This window comes from Oryctolagus cuniculus, chromosome 2, assembly GCF_051225735.1.
Source record: "Oryctolagus cuniculus isolate XC-2025 breed Fujian yellow rabbit chromosome 2, ASM5122573v1, whole genome shotgun sequence".
Lineage (NCBI taxonomy): Eukaryota > Metazoa > Chordata > Mammalia > Lagomorpha > Leporidae > Oryctolagus > Oryctolagus cuniculus.
In genome coordinates this window covers 176499784-176522936 of record NC_142868.1, presented here as the reverse complement: position 1 = coordinate 176522936, position 23153 = coordinate 176499784, and the positions used below count along the sequence as shown (strand labels likewise).

Sequence of the window (23153 nt, the reverse complement as noted above, 5' to 3'; positions counted from 1 at the left end):
CCTCAGTGTCTTCATCTGTGAAATGGGTATGATTGTACTACATCCCTCATAGGTTGACTGCAAAAGGTACAAGAAACAATGAAAGGGAAACCATTGTGCATTTTTTTTTGGTGTAAGAATGCCCATTGTGGGGCCAGTGCTGTGGTGTAGCAGGTAAAGCCATCATCTGCAGTGCCAGCATCCCGTATGGGTGCCGATTCAAGTCCCAGCTACTCCACTTCCAATCCAGCTCTCTGCTGTGGCCTGGGAAGACAGTAGAAGTTGGTCCAAGCCCTTGGGTCCCTGCATCCTCGTGGGAAACCTGGCAGAAGCTCCTGGCTTTGGATTGGATCAGCACTGCTCCAGCCGCTGTGGCCATCTGGAGAGTGAACCAGCAGATGGAAGACTTTCTCTGTCTCTCTCTTTCTCTGCCTCTGTGTAACTTTGCCTTTCAAATAAATAAAATAAATATTTTTTTTTAAAAAAAGGATGCCATTGCCACCATCAGATGAGAGAAGTAGCATGGGTAACAGCAGAGTCACCTTCTCCTGCTGCACTTTTGATAAGGGCTTCCGAAGGCAGGTGGCTGAGCGAGGATGATGGGCTCTTTCCCCCAGCCTCTCTGCGCCTCCTCCTCAGCTATGGGTTGTTGGGAGCCATCCCTGCTCCCCAGCCCAGGGAGCTGGGAGAAACACATTAGCACGAGCCGCTGAGCCACGGAACGCAATCACTTGGATCCTTTGTGCCATGACAGAATACTCATTTGCATGGGTTTCAGAATTTTGTTGTTTTTGCACCAAAGTATACTTAGCTTTCATTCATTTTCCATGAACTTTGTGAAGGACCCTCATATGATGAATTGGTCTTACCTGGTCTAAGGCCACAGCTGTGTGCACACTGCCTGCTCCCCATCACCCCACCCCTCCCACTGTGGACAGTTTGATGCATTCTTGCACTTTCCCTTTCCACCCTCACCCAGCAGCCTTTCTCCCATAAGGCGTGGCCAAAGGCCTGGCAATGTGGATAGCACTGCCCTCTACAAAGCGCCTCCTAACCCCTTGCACCTCCACGGCAGCCCAACAGCAAGGAGGCATGATCAGCCATGCCTGTCCTGAAGATGCTCAGACTGAGTTCAGAGCAGCCAAGGGACTTGGACAAAAGAGAGGAGGGAAGAGGAGAAGACACAGAGGGACTTACCTTGGTGCCCCTGACCCCTACCAGCCACGAGCGGGCCGAGGCATGCTGTGTGCTGCTGCCCCAGGGCAAGGACCCATCCAGCCCGGGTGGGAAGAGAGGAAAGCTGGGGCCCCACGAGGATGTCAGCAGCCAGGCGGGCCCTGCGAAGGCACAGCAGAGTGGGAGAGGAGCACGGAGCACTGCACAACCGTGCTCCATTTGTGGAGCACTCAGAGATGAGCAGCACCTGCCAACAGGGCCAGGTGGGGAGGGGGGAGGGGAGAAGAGCGAGCCCCATGGCACTCAGCTCTCGGTGCTGGGCTAGGGTCTTCCCAGCTTGATGAGGGGCACCAAGGCACAGGGAAGCAGCCTGAGTGTCCACACACACACACACCTGCCCCCAGCATTGGTCTCCCTCGCAGGCAGTCACAGAGGCACAGCAGAGAGCTCACTGCCTTCCTCCCTACTACAAAGGGGCAGTGGGGCTGGGGGCAGGTGGGCTCAGCCTGGAAGAGAGGAGGCAGAGCAAGGGTGTGTGTGGGTTTCTTATGGCCACTCTGGAGCCAGCACTAGGGCATCAGAGTCCTCTCCCCTGTTGGGTTACATCGCCCCCTGCAGGCAGTCTTCTTTGGTGGCCTCGCGGGTGGCCTTGGCCTGCCTCTGCAGGAAGAGCAGCTCTCTCGCCCCCTTCGTCTCACTTCCCCAGTGCCTTGGGCTTATCCACCCACAGCTTCCCAAGACAACCCCAGGGTCTGTGTCTCTGAGTGGGTCCCCTTCTCTCCCCCACCCCCTGCACTTTGGCAGGGGGGTGTTCAGCTTGCTCTCTCCAAGGAAAACCACTATCTCCATCTTTCCAACCCCACACTTCCATCCTTTAGGTCCCCAAGTTGGGAATGATCTACAGGAGGTGGCAAAATCAACTTGTAGCCGGCTCCTCTGTATGCAGGGCAGGGAACCTCACACTGGGATGTGGGGCTGTTGTGTTGCTGCTTTGTCCCCTCCTGCGGGGCTCGGAGAAGGGTCCACTTTGGGTGGGAGCCCAGGCACTGGCCCTGCCTGCCTTGGTGCTTCTCGGACCCCCAAGTGCACCATGCCTCCTTCCTAAGCAGCATAAACAGGTTCCTAGCACATTCTCCAGCCCTCTGACCCCAAGGGTGCAGACTAGTGGTGTACTGTGTCATTTATCTAGCCTGGACCGGGAGCCGGCCAGTGTGGCCAGTGAGCCCGCCTCTGCCATTGTCTAGACAGCCTAGACAAGTCCTGGCCACACTGGAGCCAGCTGCCCTGAAGCCAGACTGAGCTCAGGGCTTGTATTTCTCGTCTCTGAAACAGAGGCACTGAGTCCAAAGTCCCCAAGGTCTTTGTGGCTGTGGGATGCTGAGCTGGTTCCGGGGGCCAGGGTCAGGCCAGTTCAAGGGCAGCGATGACGCCAGAAGTGCCCTGGGCAACGCCTGACAGTGTCACTCCTGTGGACGGCTGCTTTGTCTCACGGGGACAAGCTCATCACAGGCGTTGTCTCCTACCTCAGGGACAGGCTGTCCTGCACTTTAGGACAGGGACCCAGGGGCCAGCCCCCGCCGGGCCTGGGAGCACAGGGCAGACCGAGGGCTCTCCTGTCCGAGGAAGCTGCGTGTTCTGCGTGTTACGCAAGGCCTTGTGCCAGGGTCCAAGAGAGGCAGCACCTGGCTGGGTTTCCAGGCTCCCCACAGCTACAGATAAAAATAGCCCTGGCGCAGGGATGTTCCTAGCCATAAATCCATCAGAAAGAACTATTTCTGTCCCTACCCCTCGCCCCCCGGGGTTCCTCCTCCGACCTCCGCCCTGGCCACCCGGCCCCCCTTGCCCTGCAGTAGGATTGGGCTCCTTGGCTGCACCACACCAGGTCTGCAGCTCGGCCATGGTGAGAACGCACCTGACAGGAGGCCAGCCTGAGATGCCTGCGAGCCACCCCCGACGGAGCCCCAGGCCGGGCGCGGTAAGGCTTGTCTTTCCGGCGCAGCAATGAGACCCTGTAGGTAAGGTATAAATGTGGCAGCTGGCAAGTGACAGGTGCTCAGAACGCAGACTCACCTTCCCCTGCCAGCGCACACTCCCGCAGCCGGCCATGACTCGAGAGCCCCTTTGAGGAGATTATCCTCCCGGTAAACCCCTAAGTCGGCTCGGAATCCAGCTGGGCGCGACCTCTGAGGACGTTTGGTCCCTGAGATGCTCAATGACCGGCTTCTGGCACGGTGCTGTGGGCAGTCTCCTACCGCCCTCTGCCGGCCACGGTGCCGCACTGCAGGCGGCGTGCATTGTGCGGCCCCAGAGGACCCGGCCCCCCTTCTCCCTTTCTTTCTTTTTCAGATCAAGGCAAAGGGGTTGAGCGGTGCCTCAGAGCAACACAGGGACTTTCCAGTCACACAGCACTGGCTCGCTGGCTCTCCATGCCCACTCTGCTTCCACCGTGGTACCTAGGCCCTGACAGGGATTCTGAGAGAGCCCCACTAGTAAGCGACAAGGGGCAGACCCTGCCCAGAATGTCCCAGAAAATCATCCGAAATGGACCTGCGTGGATCTTGACATTTGACTTTTTTTTAAAGATCTAGTTATTTATTTGAAAGAGCTACGGGGGGCGGGGGAGGAGGAGGGAGGGAGAGAGAGAGTCTCATTTGCTGGTTCACTCCCCAGATAGCCTCAAAGGCCAGGGCTGGGCCAAGCTGAAGCCAGGAGCCAGGAGCTTCTTCCAGGTCTCCCACTTGGGTGGCAGGGGCCCAGCACTAGTGCCATCTTTCCCTGTTTTTCCCAGGCACATCAGTAGGGAGCTGGATGGGAAGTGGAGCAGCCAGCACTTGAAGTGGAGCCCATATGGGATGCTGGCAGCATGGGTGGCAGCTTTACCTGCTACACCACAGCACCGGCCTCTCAGTGTTTGGCTTTTAAAGTTCTGTGGTCTTAACCAGGCTGTAAAGACCAGTGTATCTCGAATATTCTAAAGAAGGGGAGCTCACGAGGGCAGAAGGGGAATGCGTGTTTGGTGCATGTAGTTTTGAGGATGTGTGGCTAAGACATGGGAGATGCTAGCAATTCGGTGTGACTGTGATAATGAACAAGCACTTCTCACATAGCAACAGCAGGGAGTTCATTTATTAGTGGTGTCAAGCCCCACTCACTCAGAGTCTCTGCCATCCTAGCTCTGTGGCCCAACCCAGGGACTATGACAGGTTGAGTGTTTCATACTATGGGGGCACACGGCAGTGTCCCACCACCCACCAGAGCCATGCTGGGGTGACATTGCCCAGAGCAACAGAGGGGGTGTTTGTTTTCCTCCTGTTCGCCGTCCCAGCTGCAGAGACTGGAAGGCATCTAAGCAGAGTGTGTGAGGCCCAGCTATTGCACAAGAGGCCAGGAGCCAAGTCTTTGATGGCTGCAGATCCCTTATGTAACCGGAGTTTTCAGGCCGTGTATTTATAGACTTCGAGAGCGGGAGAAGATCTTAGCGATTCCTCTGCTCCAATCCTTTCGTTCTGCAGTAAAATGGAGCACTGGAAGGGGGGTGACAGTCCAAGGTCAGGCAGGCCGAGGCGGAGCTGGGATGAGAACCCAGGCTCCCTGATAGCGACACTAGATTAATCTGGGTGTAAAGACGATTCATACACTCCATCGTTTTTCTTTTTTACAATACACAGAGAGGACAGGGGAGGAAATCTAGTACACTGTAGGTGCTCCATAATTGCCTTGGTTGCATTTTTGCGTTAGGGAGCAATCATACTTTATGCAGCTTAATAAAATTGGCTCCAGTTAACCTTGAACTTCTTTCATTCTTCGTTCTCTCCAATGACACAGAAGTGGTCAGAGGTTTTGTCTCACCCCTGCTGCTTCATTGCAAAACTGGAGGACGGCTCTGAGGTTGGACCATGACGTGGACTGGTTTGCAAGGATGCCTGAGGGAGGCACGCAGATTTATAGTGACTTGGGCTTAAGCTTCGGAGGTTTGTGGCAGTCCTTGAAGGACTGAGACACTGGTGACAAGGGAGGTTGCACACACAGGCTGTCCAGCGAGTGGGGACGTGGTACAAACACTGCCAAAACCTAGTCCAAATGCAGGATGAAAACAGCGAGGACCTCAGTGGCCTGTTGGCCTCATGGGCCCCACAGTTCTGAATTTTCTTCTCATTGTATTTGCAAATCATCTTTGTCAATCAATAGCTTCCAGAGCATTCCATTTGCTTCCAAATGCTGTCTTGCTGCGTCACAGCCTTGTCATCCTGCAGCTTCCAGAGGCCCATGCTCTGCGGCACGGGGACACCCCCCCCGGAGCAGGAGAACACGCCACTGGGGACTTGTCCTCAGACCCTCTGAGCCCAGGGTTTGCAGTTTTCCACTTCCCCAGTGACACACTAGGAAGAAATAGCAGAGTCCTCATTGGCAGGCTCCTCCGGGGGTCCTACCCCACCCTGGCACACCGGGGCCATCTCCCACCATTCCAGTGGTCCCAGGCGTGGAACGCTCCAGGGCCCGACCCCGTCATTTCCCAAATCATTCGCTTATTGGAACTGAGCGCTGGGCGTGGGGCAGCCGCCCTTGGAGGCTCTGGAGATACCACGCTGAACGAGAGAGAAGCGGTCCCTTCTTAGAGGCCAGCGAAGTCAGGGCTGGCTCGTGGAGTTGGCTGCGCAGCTCAACCCGCTGCAGGGATTTTAAATTGCTGGAGTGTGGTGACGCAGCCACGAGCCCTCCGAGGCCCTTTGGAAATGACTGCATTCGGCCTCGGCTCGCTGGCCAGGAGCTGTCCCTGCAAGCTGTGTAGCTCGCTGGGAGGCACGTAGCACTGGGAAGGGGTCACTGGTAGCACTGGGGGCCGTGGTGGGAAGTATCTATGTTTCCACTTCCCAGGAGTGCCACACGTGGTCTGTGTAGTTCTCCCCTCCCAGTTATGTGGCCTGACTGGGGACCCACGTGCCCCCTTCACCCTCGCTGCTGAGGTCCAGGGTGGCAGATTTGCCGCCCTGGGGGCTGCCCACCACCCTCCCCATGCCTGGAGCATGCGTATCCACTCTACCTGTGAACCCTAAAAACCCAGCAAATGTCATGAGGAGGAAATCCAGCGTGTGTGTCAAGAAGAGGCTGCTCCTGCCGGCCTGACAGAGCAAAGGGAGTAGCAGGGGCTCCCGGAGAGCTGTGTGGGCACAGTGCCCACACCAAGTCAGAGGCTCAGCTGGTTCTGAGATCCCAGCAAGAGAGAAGCAAAGGAGCTGCCGGACATGGCCTTCCTTGCCAGCTCCATCCCCTAGACACATCCCATGGGGCTTCCAACAGTAATGACCATGGACTTTCTCTGCCATCTTCTGCTACCCACACCTCCAAGGTGGTTACTGAGCACCACATAACAGTCATCTGGTCTCCCCAGAGGGCACCTACATGTCCCCAGGGTCAGCGTGGCACATGGTAATCCTAGAACAACCATGGCTGAGATCATTAATGACTTCCTCTTTTTCCTTCCACCTCCACGCACCCTCACATTGTATCCTTAACAAAGAAGGCTCCCAAAAACCAGGGACAGGTGATGAAGATTAAGCTCTTCTGGAGTTTTACCCATCACCAGTACCCAGCTGGGCAAAGGCAACATCTGTGGGTGACAACTACACCCCATGTTCCTCCTGTCTCTAAAAGGACCCAGCTATTAGCTGCCTCCAGGGGGGTTCTGGGTTCTCATTGTTCTCTTGCAAATGCACAGCCAAGGACACTCTTTGACCCCAGGCCGCCTGATTGAGGGACAGCCCCATTTCCCATGCCTCCGTGGAACCTGCCCCTGTAATGGGCATCTGGCCCCTGGCTGCCCCAGGTACACGGGCACTCGAGGGGACGTCCTACCAGGGTGGTGAACTGGTCCACACAGGCATTGCGGATCTTCTCCGGGGTGGCAGGGCTGTCCAGCCGGAAGAGCGGCTTCGTGTTGTAATCTGTGTGCTGGCTTCGTGCTGCGCGGATGGCGTCCTTGATGGCGAAGAAGATGGAGGCGGCCAGGAAGAGGGGCGGCTCACCGACAGCCTGAGCAGACAGAGCATGGAGCAGGGCATCAGATGGAGCAGCCCCACTTTCACGTTGCTGCGCAGACCCAGGGCGCTGGGCAGCAAGCCTGCACCAGGGGGACCAGTGACGTCATCAGAGACAAGTACCGCCCCAGCACTAACAAGTACAGCAGGAAGGAGCAGTGAAAATTCGTCAGCGGCTGACAGCAACGGAGTCTGTGAATGACTGGACCCCATGGGCGTATTTCCTTACCTCTCCCGGTGTCATTTTCTCAGAAGACACCATGCAAACATGATGTGCTACTAAGTGCTCTATTGTTCTAGTAAGGGATCCTATTTTATAAACCCCCAGATCTGCCACGAGTCTTAACCCTTTGCTCACAGCCACTAACCCAGCCACTAACCCAGAACAATCAGCTCGCAGCTCTGACTCACACCTACAGGCACTGGACCTGTATTTGCGACATCTGCTGGGATTCCAGGCACAGCAACAGAGAGGAATTGAAGCACTCTACGGCTCTCTGGGACAGGGCTTGTCCATCGCCCCAAAACCATGGCTCAGAGACCACCTGCTTCCGAATCACTAAATAGACTTTTTCAAAAGGTGTTTTCCAGTGCTTACCCTAGACCTATTCAATCAACATTTCTTGGTGGGGAGGGACTGCACGGCAGTGCGTTTTAGCATGAACCCCGTGGATTGCATTGCACTGGACGGTGTGCCCCAAAGGGTCACAATGCATCCCAGACCTGCCGCTCACCCAACACTAAGTCAACCAGGAGATGAGCAAAAGGGCATTTCATTGGGTACAACCGGCGCTTTGTGCTCCTTACAACTAGAACTACACCACCACAGAATGAATTCTCCACCACATCTTCATACTGAATGGGACAAGGAGGAAGCAGGACAGTCACCCGCAATCCTACAGGCACTGTGATCCAGTCCTAAGGCCTCAGCGACCGAAGAAGCACAGAGGCAATGCTCTCAGACACAGCAAAGATACTGAGTCTCACGGAACCATGGGGATGCCAGACCTGGCAAGTCCTCTCTGAGGATCGAGCGTGAGGCATGCATGCCTGAGACGGGGGCGTTGGTCTGGATTTGACCTCCTGGATGTGACAAAGGGACCAAAGAAGCCAGCTGCAGCACATACTAGGTTGGTGTCCTCAATCCAGCTGAACTGGTTCTCAGACCCTTTCCTGCCCTCACCAAGGCCAAGGTCAAGCCTTCTTCACTCTTTACGATGAGCCCTTGCAGACCCAGCCGCACCATACAGCTTAGAAGGCAGCACAGACCCAGAGCTACAGTACCTTGGAAGCGTAGATGGCTTTCTTGTTGGGGCAGTCACGGAGCAGGGACACCCGGAACTCAATGGGGATGCTGCCAAAGGCAGGGATCTTGTAGGTGCTGGGCCCACGGGTATGCAGGCTCCCCTCGGGGGAGTAGTGCAGCTCCTCCAGGGTGAAGAGGCCCAGGCCCTGGACGAAAGCCCCCTCCACCTGCAGGACAGAGAGGGACCATGGTTACCCACTTGCTGCCTGCAGCAGGGCCTGGGAGGAAGCCCCAGCCCAGCACAGCCTCTCTGGCCAGGCTCTGACTCTGGCTGAGTGAAGGTGCTGGCACTGAAGTCAGTTTCAGAACTCGTCAACAATCCGAGGAGCTCACACAGGGGTAGGCCAACTCCCTGTGACAACCTGCCATGGTGCCTATGGAGACACTCCCTGCATGCTGCCACAGGGCAAGTGGTGGCCCACAGCTGAGACATGAGCTGACAGAGGAGGTGTCCCTTGGATGGTGGCTTCTGCACACCTGCTTGTCCTCAGGGAGCCAGTTCCCCTGCCGAACCTTCCAGGTCCCTTTAAAGCACCTGCCCCTGCTGTGCTGGCCCACATATCTGCTCCTCCAGCCTCCTTGCTCAGAACAGGGACGCGGGACACCACGGTGGCCAAACAAGGACTGGGGGAGAGACCAGGTGTTAATCACCTTCGAATCTGTGGTGCCTCGTGTGGGCCTTGCCCAAAGCAGGGTCACCCTGAAAAGTTGTTCAGTGGGTGAATGAGAAGATTGACAGATGACGGATTCCTCAAGGCCTGGTAATGGTCCATTTTTGAGAAAAAAAACTTCATGTTTTCTACCTGCTGCCCAGTACTTCAACTCTGGAATCCCCCTCTGCCTTTCCCTGCTGCCCAGTGGTTCTCTATTTCCCCAAAGCAGTCTTCCTTGGTCCATCCCTTCACTCCTGGTGGCTGAGCCCCCCCCAGGGCTCTCCACCAGGCTGGGAAGCATTTACTTCCTGGAGTACAAAAGCGATCCTGGGTGGATGAGGCTTGAGTAGAGAAACAACTCTTCTGACCCCACTGCCAAGGCATTGACTGCAAATGCAAGCTCCACTCTCTGTCAATCATTCTCCTTCTCCAACCACGCGTGGGAGTTCATGTGCACACACACACCCATGTGTGCCTTCTCACTTTCACATTTGTCACCTTGTTCCCTGAGGTGTGAATGCCCTAAATCGAAATCCCGCTCTGGGGGAGACTCCGCAGGTACCACATCCTGGCCTGCTGAGAAATGACACGAGGCCAACACGCTGTGGGTGGGGAGTTGCTGGGGGCACATCAGCGGCCAAGTCCATCACTGCCCTGATGCCCCAGGAGCCTTACCTGTCCAATGTCAATGGCAGGGTTCAGACTGGAGCCAACGTCCATGACGATGTCGGTGCGGAGGTTCTAAAGTGAATGGTGAAACGGAAGCGGTTTGAGATGACAGAGGTCTGTGGAATAAGGCAGGTGGGCCCTGGTGGCCCTGAGACCATAGGTCTGGCCAGAACAGAACCCAGCAGCAGCAGTGAGCTGGGCACACTCAGGCAGAAGTGACAGCGTTCCCGCCCTGCTTGTGCGGCTGTCTCGCAGCTGAGGTCTGAGTTCTCGGCAGCTGGGTGGGGCTGGGAAGCAGCCATGATCTCCGGATCACCAGAGAGAGCTGCGCATACTGTGCGAGCAGCAGAGCCGGTTCGCAGACCTGGGGAGCCTGCACAGATCATGTAAGAAAGGAGTCTGCCAGCTACTCTCTGTGGGCTGACTCCAGCCTGTCCCTCCCTTTCCGTGGGGTCTAAACACTAACAATTACATTATTAAATGACGGGAAAAAATAAAAAGCATATTTTGTGACAAGGAAGAACCATATGAAATTCAAATTTCAGGGCCCATCAAAAATATTTGATTGGAAAACAGCTATGCTTATTTGTGCATATGATTTCAATTTTTTTGGTACCAAAATCAAGTTGGCTTTTAACTCCATGAACTGTTATTGAAGTTGCCTGTTTATAGCTGCTTTCACACAACACAGCAGAGCTGAGGCAGATTCCGTGCGACCTATAAAGCCTCAAATACTCCTCTCTCGCCTTTCATGGACGGTGGGACTGGGCCGGATGTGAAGCAGTATTTTCCCAACTGCAAAGTCTGTCTCTACCTGCTCTTCGTGGTTTCACTTCCCTTTTTCCCTGCAGAATGAACGCTTAGCGAACTTCTCACCTTATGATCTCCTGTTAAGCAGTCAATTTCCACTTCCGAGCAGGCCACCCCATAGGTGAAGTAGTGGAAGGGATTCCCCGAGTTTGTCTCAAAGCTGTAGCCCAGGTTGGGTGTTCTAGAAGAGAACGGAGGATACTGCGTGCGTAGTAAGATAAACACACCTCTTCCCCACAGACACGCGGGTGTCCACCACAATCTGTATACCTCAAAGGTTTTAATTTTTTTTCATTTGGTAGATCGCAGGTAAGAAAAAAAAAAAAAACAAAACTGTGTTTGGGAGATTTTGAGCCTGTCTGTGAAACTCAAGTAACCAAGAGCATTTCGTCTCCTGTTTCTGCTGTTTTGCCAATGGTCTTCACCCTGTCATCCTTCCCTGCCCAGCAGTGTTAAGTATCGGCAGATTCGCCTGAACTCACAGAAATCGCACATGAAGGGTCTACTGAATTGGGATCCAGGGGCTCCGGAAGCAAAGGTGCTGCCTGTGACAGCGCTTGGCTGTGCTCACAGTTCACCTGACGCCCTTGTCAAGGTGAAAGCTAAAGAGATTGATATCTCGTACCAGCCTGGGCCACCTGGAAACAACCACTCCCCACCTTCTGCTCTGTGGAAATTTCCACAGACGATTAGAGGAAAATGTTATAAATAGAAACAGATAGTCCCTTCTATAGTTTTTTTTTTTTCATTTTTTAGTCCTTCAGTGCGTTTTTTTTTTTTAAGGATTTATTTTATTTATATGAAAGTCAGACTTACACACACAGAGAGAAGGAGAAGCAGAGAAAGAGAGAGAAAGAGAAGTCTTCCATCCACTGGTTCACTCCCAGTTGGCAGTAATGGCCGGAGCTGCGCTGATCTGTGGCCCAGAGCCAGGAGCTTCTTACGGGTCTCCCACGTGGGTGCAGGGGCCCAAGAACTTGAGCCATTTTCCACTGCTTTCCCAGGCCATAGCAGAGAGCCGGATTGGAAGTGGAGCAGCCAGGACTCGAACAGGCGCCCATATGGGATGCTGGCACTACAGGTGGAGGCTTTACCCACTATACCACAGTGCTGGTTCCTCACATGGTTTTTGTGTGGTAATACAAAAAGCCACAGAGATACAGAATATTATAAACTCTGGGGTGTAAGTATACACACATGCACACACACACACACATACATATGGTTTATGCAAAAACTGAAGTTGTATAAGGTACTGAAGGAGGCCTCTGCTGTGGCACAGTGGGTAAAGCCGCCACCTGCAGTGCCGGCATGCCATATGGGTGCCCATATGCACACGCAGTCTCATTGCAAACGTGGGGTGCAATGGAACTTCCTTAGCAGTGTGATTTGGAAGACAGCACATATCTTCTGCAACTTGCAATGAGACTGCGTGCGCAAAAGGCCCTCATTCCTGTGAAAGAAACCCTCTCTAAAGAAATGCAATGCACAGGGGCACACGTCTGGCCTAGTGGTTAAGACACCGGTCAAGATGTCTTCGTCCCACATCAGAGTGACTGGGTTCGGTACCCAGCTCTGGCTTCTGACTCCAACTTCCTGCTAATTCAGACCCTTGACAGGAACGGTGATGGCTCAAGTGGTGAGGGCCCTGTCCCCGATATGGAAGGCCTGTATTGAGTTTCTGGTTCCCAGCTTCAGCACTGACCCAGCCCTGGCCATAGTGGGCCTTTGGGGAACGAACAACCAGATGGGAGAACATTCTGCCTCTCCATTCCCTCTCTGTTTCAATTAAATAAATAAACTTTTAAAAAGGAACGCAATGCACAGTACAAAGCAGCACACAGGTAATAGCAATGCCCGAATGAGATCAACAAACACCCCTGGATCCTGCAGGGGAACGCTGAGACTGGCGGGGATGGTGGAGGTGAGAACAGGATCAGAGGGCGCCACTGACTGTCCCCTGTCAGAGAGTCCACTCTGAGGCCAGAACTAGAATGAGGTCCTCAGAGTGCTGACTCCTGCTTTAGCCCCCTGGCACACAGTTGGGTAAGCCACGTATCTGAGGGCATCACTAGGCTGAAACCAGGACAAGTCTGCTGGAGAGATGAGCGTCTCGGTGCACCTGCTCTCTCCTGACCCCAGGCTGACGGGTGTCGAGCTGGAAGGCACCAGGGAGCTAAGGCTGACATCCTGCAGTGAATGGGCCAGAGCTGACCCATACTTACTTATAAAACCCAGTAGCAGACAAGCTCACGGCATCCAGGTAGGCAGCTGTGACCTGCAGACAGAAAGGGTCATCAGGGAGGGGTAGGCGTGGCTTCCAGATACCCTGACCTGCCACCAAGCCTTCATGAGTTCAGCCTCGTTATCTGGAAGCTGATCAACTCATTTTCCTATGACTCAGACTTCCATACCTCACCTCCCATTCCCATCGCCACTGCCAGCACCACGGCCTCAGCAGCTGAAGCCTGGAGTACTATTTCCACCTCTTGCCCAGACTTCCTGTCCCCGCCAGCTCCCCGGCAGAGCAGGAGTGATCCTCTTACCAAACCGCGCTTCCCACGTCATTGCTCTGCCCTGGAGCGTTCAGCGACTCCCCATCACCTACGGAGCAGAGCCTGGGGCTGGGTGTCACAGTCCTCTCTCTGGCCCTTTCTAGAACGCGCACCATCAGCACCCTGGCCAGTCTCAGCTGGGAACTCTCCCAACCCTTCCTTGTTCCCACACCACTGCACCTTCATCTATGCACTTCTGCTGTATTCATCCAAATCCTTGTTACTCCTCAGTGACCAGCTCGAACTCACTGTTCCAATCGCCCGTCCTTGATGCTGATGCCCTACTCAAGCCATCATGAAAGGAACTCTCTGCAGTGCCCAAGCTACTTACCTCGTGAGCCTTACAGGTTCCTAGTGATAAAGCCCTCCGTCCATCACCTCTTTAACTATAAAACAGGCCTTTTGGTCTCCCCAGCATGAACACAACACTGAGCTTTCAGATGTCCTTAATATAATTTGTATCAATGTCACTGTCAATTATCAAGCTTATTACTATGCACCAATTGCTAATTAGCACTTTGCATTCATTATCTTACTTAGTATTTACTATAACCCTGTAAGATCTGCGCTGTTCTATTCATTTTACAGATGAGAAGACCAAGGCTTCCCGAAAAAGACTTTGGCCTGGGATCTGCACTAGGCACATCATATCATGTGTAGGTGTGGATTTGGTGGTATACTGTGGGTGATTTATTGGGATTATCTGCTTACAAGGGAGTTGAGGGCAAAGCTCAGATCAACAGGCCCAACATCACAAAACTGCCACCAAGGCTGCTGTGAAGATACTAAATTTGCCTGACAAATCCATGCCCCAAACCCAAATTACCACACTCAAGTGCATCCCTAAGGCATTTACACACCTGATGTCTGTGAGTGTGGGAAGGGGAGATAAGGTCCTGGGAGGCACAGAAGATGCATGGATCTGGTGGAAGTGCTATTTCTTTAAGCTAGGGAGAGCTGCTCGTGCCCCCTGAGCTGGTTTCCATGAAGTCACACCCTATGTGTTACAGTTAGGGCTATTCCAACTCTGGGGGTCAAGGACACGGGCACCACCGGTATTTCTGCCTGCTGGAGGTGCTGTGGTCTCCCACCCAACAGCCCCTTCCTGGCCTCTGATCTAGAGGACCGGGTTTATCTTTATGTGGAGTGTTTACTCCACCCGTCAATCCTACAGTCACAGGGATGCTATAAGCTCTCTCAAGCATGGTCACGCTCTCTCAGTAGACCCAGGTTTGAGGGTTGGTAAGAGCAGAGGCTGCCAGGGCAGCCTGTGGACGGGCAGAGGTTTGAAGACAAGGCTCATCCAGGCTGTCCAACAACTGGGGCACTGGACAAGTGCCAAGCGAAGCAAGACCTCACATCATCCGTGGTCATCCTTCCTCTGAGGCTCAGGGAAGCCAAAACTCCAAGTCCCACAAAGCCATTGAGATCCTGGAAGTGAAGGGCCCAGCATTCCTTGTCCTGTGAAATCATACAGACCACCTGGCTTCTCTTGGTGGGATGAATTGCTGGCCCTCACCCTCGTTGGGGGTAAGGACAGAAGCCTTGCTTTTGATGCCCGTGCATCTTCCAAAGTGTCCTGGAGGAACTCAGACTCACCCAGTCTTCCCAGGAGCCACTGGGATTCTTCTTCTTGAAGGGTTCCAGCCTTTTCAGGATGGTCTGACAAGCCTCCTGCAGAAAATACAGCCACCCACATCAGCCCTCTGCACTCTACGGCTCAGGCGAAGCCGGGGCCTCAGTCCTCTCCAAGCAATGCTGTACCCAGGGTGCCACCCTCCCGGGAATCATGGAGGCCCATGGCAGAAACACTACCCTGCACTTCAGCCCTTGTTGGGAGAACATTTTCCCATCCAGCTCTTAGGCTGAGACATGGCCAAATGTTGGAAGGACTCCCATCAAGTGGCTCTGACCAGGCAGATCCCAGCATCAATTTTCAGTTGTGATCCACTCCCTTGTGGCCAGTTCCAACAACAGGAAGAGGACCTTCCCAGAAGCCCCTGCTTCCCCCCACCAAAACCCTTCCCCCTCCCTCCCTCATCCCTCTTGGCTTTGGTGGAAGCAATTATGGTTCTTGGGCCTCCCCTTTAGCATCCTCCAGGAAGGAGAGCCAAGGGCAAGGCTATGGCCAAAGAGGCTGAAAGGAACCATTGCCGCAGCCGCCCGGGAGACTCGCCAGGCCCTCTGCTCTGCCAGCTCCCACGGGCTCCGTACATAGACCGCCTGTCCATTGATGTCAGCGCTGACGGACGCCGCTGTGGGAGAGGTGTTGGGCACCGTGCTGGTGCTCGTCTCGCTGATATAGATCTTGGAGGTGGGAATCTTCAGGGCCCTGCTGGCCACCTGTGAAAAGAGAAGACAGCACCTTCTAGGGAAGGGGTCAGCGTGGGGCTTGGCTAACCATCTCCCCAAGACAGAATTCAGGTTCACTGAGAGGGGCAAGCAGATAATCTTGCAGGTTCTAATCCTGTTGATTCTAAGATACCCGGACATCTGGCTGAGTCTGAAACAGCACTCTGCGGAGTGATTTGGTTAGATAAAACATGCATAAACTTAATTGGTGACAGTGCCTTTTTAAGCTAACCTTGGCTTCAATTTGGCCAGCGCTCATGAGCCAAACAGATGTACTGACTCTAGGCCAGCTTCGTTATCCTATTCCACTGGGAGGAGTCTCGCGGAGTGTGGCAGCCAACTCCTTCTACGCAGAGCCATGGGGCCCTGGAGGGCTGGCGATGGAAGTCTCCTGGCCAGTCCTTTACAGATAAGGACACTGAGGCCAATACGGGGAGGAGACTGGCCCAAGGCGGCACGCGAATGAGTGGCAGGGCCGGGGGAGATCCCACACCTACTCCTGCTTCTGGAAAGTCCCACAGCATTTTCCCTCGCAACAGACAGCATGTGCTGGAGGGGACACCCGGAGGGCTGCTTACCTGCACCATCTTGGTGTGAAGGCCTTGGCCCATTTCGGTGCCCCCATGAGTCAGGAGCACAGAGCCATCCGTGTACACATGAACCAGGGCTCCGGCCTAGAGCCAGAGGAGGAAGACAGACAAAACAATCAGTGAATTGTGACTCAGCTTAGGCATCCAACCAAAGGCATGGAGCCGAGAACAAAGAAAGCCAGCAGCAATGTTTTGGATGCAAACCCCTAACAAAAGGTACATCTGAATGAACTTCATGATTAGATTCTACAACCCTTCGGTCACTGACAACATGTTTGCACGCCTTTCTCTCTGTCTCTCATCCCCAGAGGGAAGGAGGTCAAGGGTCTTCAGATGAAGAAGTAAAATGGAAAAGAAGAGAGCCACAGTTCCACACGCAGGAGGAGAAAGCTAGAGACTAACCCATTTCTCGGAGTCTCACTGTCCTGTGACATACTGTGCAAAAAGGGACATGCAAGCTCAAAGCTCATTTAACCAGCAAAGGCTCCTCCGGTCAGCTCTGTTACCACTGTCAAGGAGATTTCCCTTTGCAATACGGTTACTGGGGGAACTGGGGCTCCAGGCCAGTGAAGATGGGTGAAGCCACAGGAAGCAAATACCTGATTCAGAAAAGGAACCGTGAAGCTTATTCCAAATTTGGTTGGGATGATGCTCAGTCCTCTCTTTTTCCAACAATTCTCCCTGGAGAAAAAGGAATAATTCTCATGGAAGCTTCTCAACCATCCTCATGTGAGAGTGGACATACTCTCAGGCAACATCTTCATATCAGAGGACAGGACATCTTTGGTTCTGCACATACTGAGTTGTGACCAAGTAAGCGCAGACAAGGAGAAGGAAGGTGGGAGTGTGGATTCTGGGCCCTCCTGTCCCCCAGGAATCCAGGCTTTAAAGCAACACCACCCTTCGTCCCTGGGTGGCATTCAGACTGGGACAGAGGGCTCTGGTGATCTTGGGCTGTGATACTGTGCTATGCCTTCCTAATAGACAATGCTTTATGTCTGACTTTTTCCAATTCTGTGAAGAGAGTCAGTACCACTATCCCCACTGTGCAGATGATAAACTCCAGGGAGACTTATCAACAAGATGGTGATGGCCACCAAGTTCACGTTTATAGATAAGCATCAGAGGCAGCTTCATATCTGTGGTGTTCAGAGTCCTAGGCAGACATCGAGGTAAAGGAGAGCAAGCCACTTCTTGGCGTGCCCGGTTTGTGGCCCATTTATTCTTTTCCAACCTAGTTTCCTGGCAAATGCAATCCTGGGAGGCAGGAGATGATGGCTCAAATGGTTGAGGTCTTGCCACCCATGTGGGAGACCTGTACAGAGTTCCAGGTTCCTGGCTTTAGACTGACCCAGCCCTGGCTACTGTGTATGTTTGAGAAATGAGCCAGCATTCATTCATATTCTCTCTCTCTCTCTCTCTCCCTCTCTCTCTCTCTCTCACCCCTTGCCTCCCTCCTGCCCTCCCTCCTCCTCTCTTTTCGACCTCTCAATTGAAAAATAAATATAATACGCTGTTGCCAGAAGGCACGTAGCTGTGTCAAGTAAACTGTGAGTGATAGGTCACAGCACTGAGGGCAGACTTGAGCCCACCTGCTCCAGGCTGAAGTTCATTACCAGGTCATAAACAGGTGGCTAGGAACAAGCTGGCAGACCCAACCGGGTCTGTTGTACACTGGAGTGTTGGCTTCGTGTGTGGGGTTCAGCAGAGAAGCCTCAGACCATGAAGTCCCAGGGGCACCAGCACGTGCTTCTCGTCCACCCTCAGAACTTACTTGTTAAACTTGTCAACCTCACTCTTCCGCGCCTCAAACTGAGAGCTTGCCAGGCATTCATCCCAGCACCTGGGCAAGGTGAAGCCCTCCAGCTTCTGGTTGAAGTGTGTCAGGTCCCCTTCTTTGTACATGTTCTTCCTCCGCACCTTCCCAAGGAGAGAGACATTGAAGCCTTTTCAGCGGCAAGAAACCGGGATGGGGGATCACAACCTAAAGTTGAGTTTCCAGCCCCTTCGGTAGCATCTGCCCACCCCTAGCCCATGAGAGACGCTCAAGACACAAATCCAGGCTTCCCCCAGTGTCGGCTGACCCCACCCTGGCTCGTGAACCAGGTTCCCAGCTATCTGCCCACCCCTAGCCCAAGAGAGACGCTCAAGACACAAAGCCAGGCTTCCCCCAGTGTCGGCTGACCCCTCCCTGGCTCGTGAACCAGGTTCCCAGCTTACATCCTCTGCTGGCAGCCCACAGGTCGTGGCGACTTCACTCATCCAGTACTCGGCAATGAGCATCCCCTGGGGCCCTCCAAAGCCCCGGAAGGCTGTGTTGGAGGGCAGGTTGGTCTTGCACAGCCGCCCAGTGCCCCGGATGTTGGGGATTTTATAGCAGTTGTCCATGTGGAATAGAGCTCGTTCCATGATCTGAAGTAGAGGAAACCAAGATGGGAGAGAGCAATTCACTGGTTTCCTTGGATCCTCAAAATAGAACTCAGAGGGCTGTGGGCAGGCCTGCATTTCCCAGCCACACTGTCTGCTGCTCCTCTTCAAGCCCCAGTTGCTCCTTCCCTGGCTTGTTGAAATCATCTCCTTACTGCACACTGTTTACCATAATCCCCCCACCTACCTCCTCTATGGGGACACTCTTTCCTAACCTGACAGCTCCTTTAAAAGAACAGCTGATTTTATTAATTCATTGTCAATTTTTTTTAATTCCCATGAAAGCTGTAGTACAAATACTTGAGAGTCAAATACTCCAGTAGGTGGTGTTAGGAAAAACAGAAGTTCCCAGCTGGCGCCACGGCTCACTAGGCTAATCCTCTGCCTGCGGTGCCAGCACACCAGGTTCTAGTCCCAGTCAGGGCGCCGGATCTCTCCCGGTTGCCCCTCTTCCAGTCCAGCTCTCTGCTGTGGCCCGGGAGTGCAGTGGAGGATGGCCCAAGTGCTTGGGCCCTGCACCTGCATGGGAGACCAGGAGAAGCACCTGGCTCCTGGCTTCGGATCAGCGCGATGCGCCAGCCATTGGAGGGTGAACCAACAGCAAAAGGAAGACCTTTCTCTCTCTCTCTCTCTCTCTCTTGCTGTCCACTCTGTCAAAATAAATAAATAAATAAGGGGGAAAAAAAAGAAAAACAGAAGCTCCCTCCACTTTCCTTCCTTCCATCCTCCAAAAGCAGCCACTTCCGACTCTTATCGGCCATTCAGATTCACTTCTTCCACATCTCTAAATAATGTGCTTATCTAATACCCCACCTTGACCTCGTCAATGGGGGATTCTATTCTCTCTTACTGCTACAACACAGGAGGACCTCATGCCTGCCAACCCCCGCCCCCCCCATACACAGCAGCTTCCAATCCCCTGGATGTTCAGTCTTGGGACTGTAATGTGGTGGCCCAATACTCTGGCCTGGGGTGTCAGAGAATTCCAGGTAGGGAGCAGAGACTTTAATCTTCAACAACCATTAATAACGTCCTACTCCAACCCCTCAAATTACAGAACAGAGGAGAAGCCTGGACTTCCACCCAGCCTAGCCATAAAGACACACCTTCTCCCTGGCTGGGTGGTGTCAGGGGAGGAGGACTCCAGTCCAGTAGTGAGCAGGCCATCCCCCTCCAGTGTCAGTGGGCAGCACGTATCACCTTGATTTGCCACCCAGAGCAAATAGTAGCTGCTACCACTCTGTGAATCAGCAAACGCCAAGTGGAAAATCAAGACTTCTACCTCGACCGAGCAATAGCAGAGAACAGTGTCAAAAGAGAAAAAGTAGGTTTAAATAAGATTCAGCATCTCGGCAGATCATCACCATCTGTACTCTAACTTTGGGTTGCTCTAGGTTTCAATGAAAAATCAAACCAAGAGACAGGAATATTTCAAACTGAATGATAAAAGATAAAGAACAAGGACACTGAGGTGACAAAGTTGTAAAATTATCTGATAATGGTTTTAACACAGCCATGATAAATATGCTCCATGAGCAATTACAAACACACTTGATACAAATGAAAATATACAAAGCCTTGGGAATCAAAACCAGAAAGTCTCAGCAAAGAAATACAAGATACAAAGAATCAAATGGACATTTAGGGGGCTGAAAAATATAAAAACCAAAACAGCTCGTTAGACGGGTTCCACAGTAGCAGAGAAGGGTTAGAGGAGAGAACCAGCAAACTGAAGAGTAGAATAATATATATTACCAAATACAAGCCATATTGAGAATACAGAATGAAACAAAAATAACAGTTTCCTGGGCACGTGGCATGATCAAAAGAGACCTAATATTCATGTTGTTGGAGTCTGGGAAGGAAAGGAGGGGCTAGACGTAGGTATTTTGGCACAGTGGGTGAGCCACTACCCAGGAGGCTTAAATCCCATATTGGAATACCTAGGATTAGGGCCTGTAGTACTGGCATCACACTGGGCACTGGCTCAAGTCCTGGTTATTCCACTTCCAATCCAATTCCCTGCTAATGTGCCTGGGAAAGCAATGCAAGACAGCTCAAGTCCCTGGGCCCCTGCACCCACGTGAGAGACCCAGATGAAGCTCCTGGCTCCTGGCTTTGGCCTGGCGCAGCCCTGGACACTGCAGCCATTTGGGGAGTGAACCAGCAGATGGAATAACTCTCTTTCTCTCTCTGCCTCTGCCTCTCCCTCTTTCTAAATTACTTTCAAATAAATAAATCTTAAAAAAAAAAAAAGAATACATAGGATTGAGTCCTGCCTCTATTTCCACCAGCTTCCTGATAATGAGCCTGAGAGGCAGCAGAGGATGTCTCAAATGCTTGGGTCTCTGTCACCTACATAGGAGACTTGGATACAGCTCCTGGCTTCAGCCTGGCCAAGCCCTAGCTACGGAAGGCATCTGAGGAGTGAACCAGCAGATGGAAGATGGTTCGCACTCTCCCTTCCATGCCCATTCTCTGACTTTGCCTTTCAAATAAATAAAAATAAATATTTTTTATAAAAGAGAGGGGCTAAAAATCCTTAAAAAATAATAACTGAAAACTTGCTAAATTTTTCAAGAGGCATAAACCTATAGATTGTATTCTGAGTGACCACCAAACAGGATAAACTTGAAGAAATCCATAAGCAGACATATAATCAAATTTCTAAAAACTAAAGATAAAGGAAAAACCATGAAAGCAATCAGAGAAATGAATCCTTACCTATCTGGGGGAGGTAATTAGAATAACAAGTGATTTTTCAGCAAAAACTATGGAGTTTCTAAAAAAGTGCCACATTTTTCAGATGCTGAAAGAAAAGAACTCTCAATGTTCCTACGGGGCAGTGAAATTACCCCACAGGAGTAAGAAAGAAAAACACAAGACATTCTCAGATGAAGGTCAACTCAGAAAAGTTGTTCCCAGAAGATCTGTAATAGAATAATAACTGCAGGGGTTCTCTAAACAGAAACAGAAGCATCAAAGAAGGAACCTTGGAATCTTGGGAGGAAGAAAAAACACTTTAAGCAAAAACATGGGTAAAAGCAACAGGCTTTTCTTCTCGAGTTTTTAAAGTCATGTCCACTAGTTGAAGCAAAAATTATAATACCATTTCAATGTGGCTCCAAATGTATGCAAAAAAGAATTCTAAATAAAAATTGTGTAAGTAGAGAAGGCAAGAAGATGTAGAGGGATTAAGGTTTCTAAATTTTGCCAAAACTGGTGAAATGACAACTCATAGACTACTGTCAGTTACAGGTATCAACAGCGCCAATTCAGTGAGCAACCAAGAATAACTATACAAGAGATACCTTCAACAATACCACAAGTAAATAAAAATCAACTCGAAAAAATGTGCAAGTAACTCACAGGAAAGGAAACAAAAAAACTAAGAGAACAAACACAAAACAAAACAAACAAAAAATAAAGTAGCAGACTTATACCCAATAATCAGTCATTACTTTAACCAATATAAATACAGTTAAAAGATTAGCAGAGTTGGTTAAAAAACTTCAAGAAAGGCACTTCAGGTACAACAATGCAAGCAGGTTCAAAGTCAAACGATGCAAAAAGATAAGTCATACAATCATTAATCAAGAGAAAGCAGGAGTGGTAGGCTTAATGTCAGATGAAGCAGACTTCAGAGAAAAATATTATGGGGGGATATTCTATAAAGATAAAACAGTCCTCCCAAAAGAACTATGTCTGCTTCAAAGAACAGAGCTGCAAATAAAAAGCAAAACCTGGCAGAACCATAAGGAAAAACAGAAAAATCCATAATGCTAGTCAGAGATATCAATGCTCCTCTCTCAAAGTTAATTTTAAAATAGACAAAAAATCAGAAAGGATATAGACTTATTCAATAATACCATCACTCAATAGGATCTAATGGACATTTGATACAAAAATCTGTGATGTAAAGAAAATGCCTCCCCAAGATATTTTCACTTCCAAATCATAGCACCTATGAATACTACCACACCACCATCCATGGCAAAAGGTGTGACAAAATGAAGGCTTTAAAGAGAAGCAGCTTATGTGGGATTATTGGGGTGGGCCTTTAATGCAGTCACAGGCATAAACAGTCCCTAAATCATGATACAATTTGTTGACCTTATGATGGTGTGAAATCAATATGTATTTGGTAGAATCTGTACTTGGAAGTTTGAACTTTGATCTTGTCTTAGATTCATAATATGTGGAATGATAAAGTCTCATGATGCCAGGCAGGGAGAGTGAGCCACGGCTGCCAACCAGCGACACAACCATGAAGAGAAACAAGTGATGTTCTGCAGCCCACTGCACTGCTAGGCCGTGGTGCTAGGTAGGCAAGGGGTGTTCAATGCATGGGTTTCCTAGGATGGAGACACCTCTGGGTGCTAAGTCAAGAAGCACTTCCAGGCTGGTGCCACGGCTCACAGGCTAATCCTCTGCCTGCAGTGTCAGTGCCCCGGGTTCTAGTCCTGGTAGGGGTGCCGGATTCTGTCCCGGTTGCTCCTCTTCCAGTCCAGCTCTCTACTATAGCCCAGGAGTGCAGTGGAGGATGGCCCAAGTCTTGGGCCCTACACCAGCATGGGAGACCAGGAGGAAGCACCTGGCTC

The 23153-nt window shown here is 51.8% G+C and overlaps 1 protein-coding gene across 1 annotated transcript in view; it reads right to left on the bottom strand.

Moving 5' to 3' along the window:
- Positions 1-5315: 5315 nt before the first annotated feature.
- XDH (xanthine dehydrogenase) overlaps positions 5316-23153 on the bottom strand; it is a 65875-nt gene continuing 48037 nt past the window's right edge. The window contains 12 exon segments of the mRNA NM_001122938.1: positions 5316-5534; positions 7009-7185; positions 8475-8663; positions 9825-9890; positions 10695-10809; positions 12854-12906; positions 14783-14857; positions 15398-15526; positions 16114-16209; positions 16725-16806; positions 17900-18045; positions 18346-18537. Coding sequence (NP_001116410.1) covers positions 5484-5534; positions 7009-7185; positions 8475-8663; positions 9825-9890; positions 10695-10809; positions 12854-12906; positions 14783-14857; positions 15398-15526; positions 16114-16209; positions 16725-16806; positions 17900-18045; positions 18346-18537 — 1371 coding nt within the window. The 3' untranslated portion in view covers positions 5316-5483.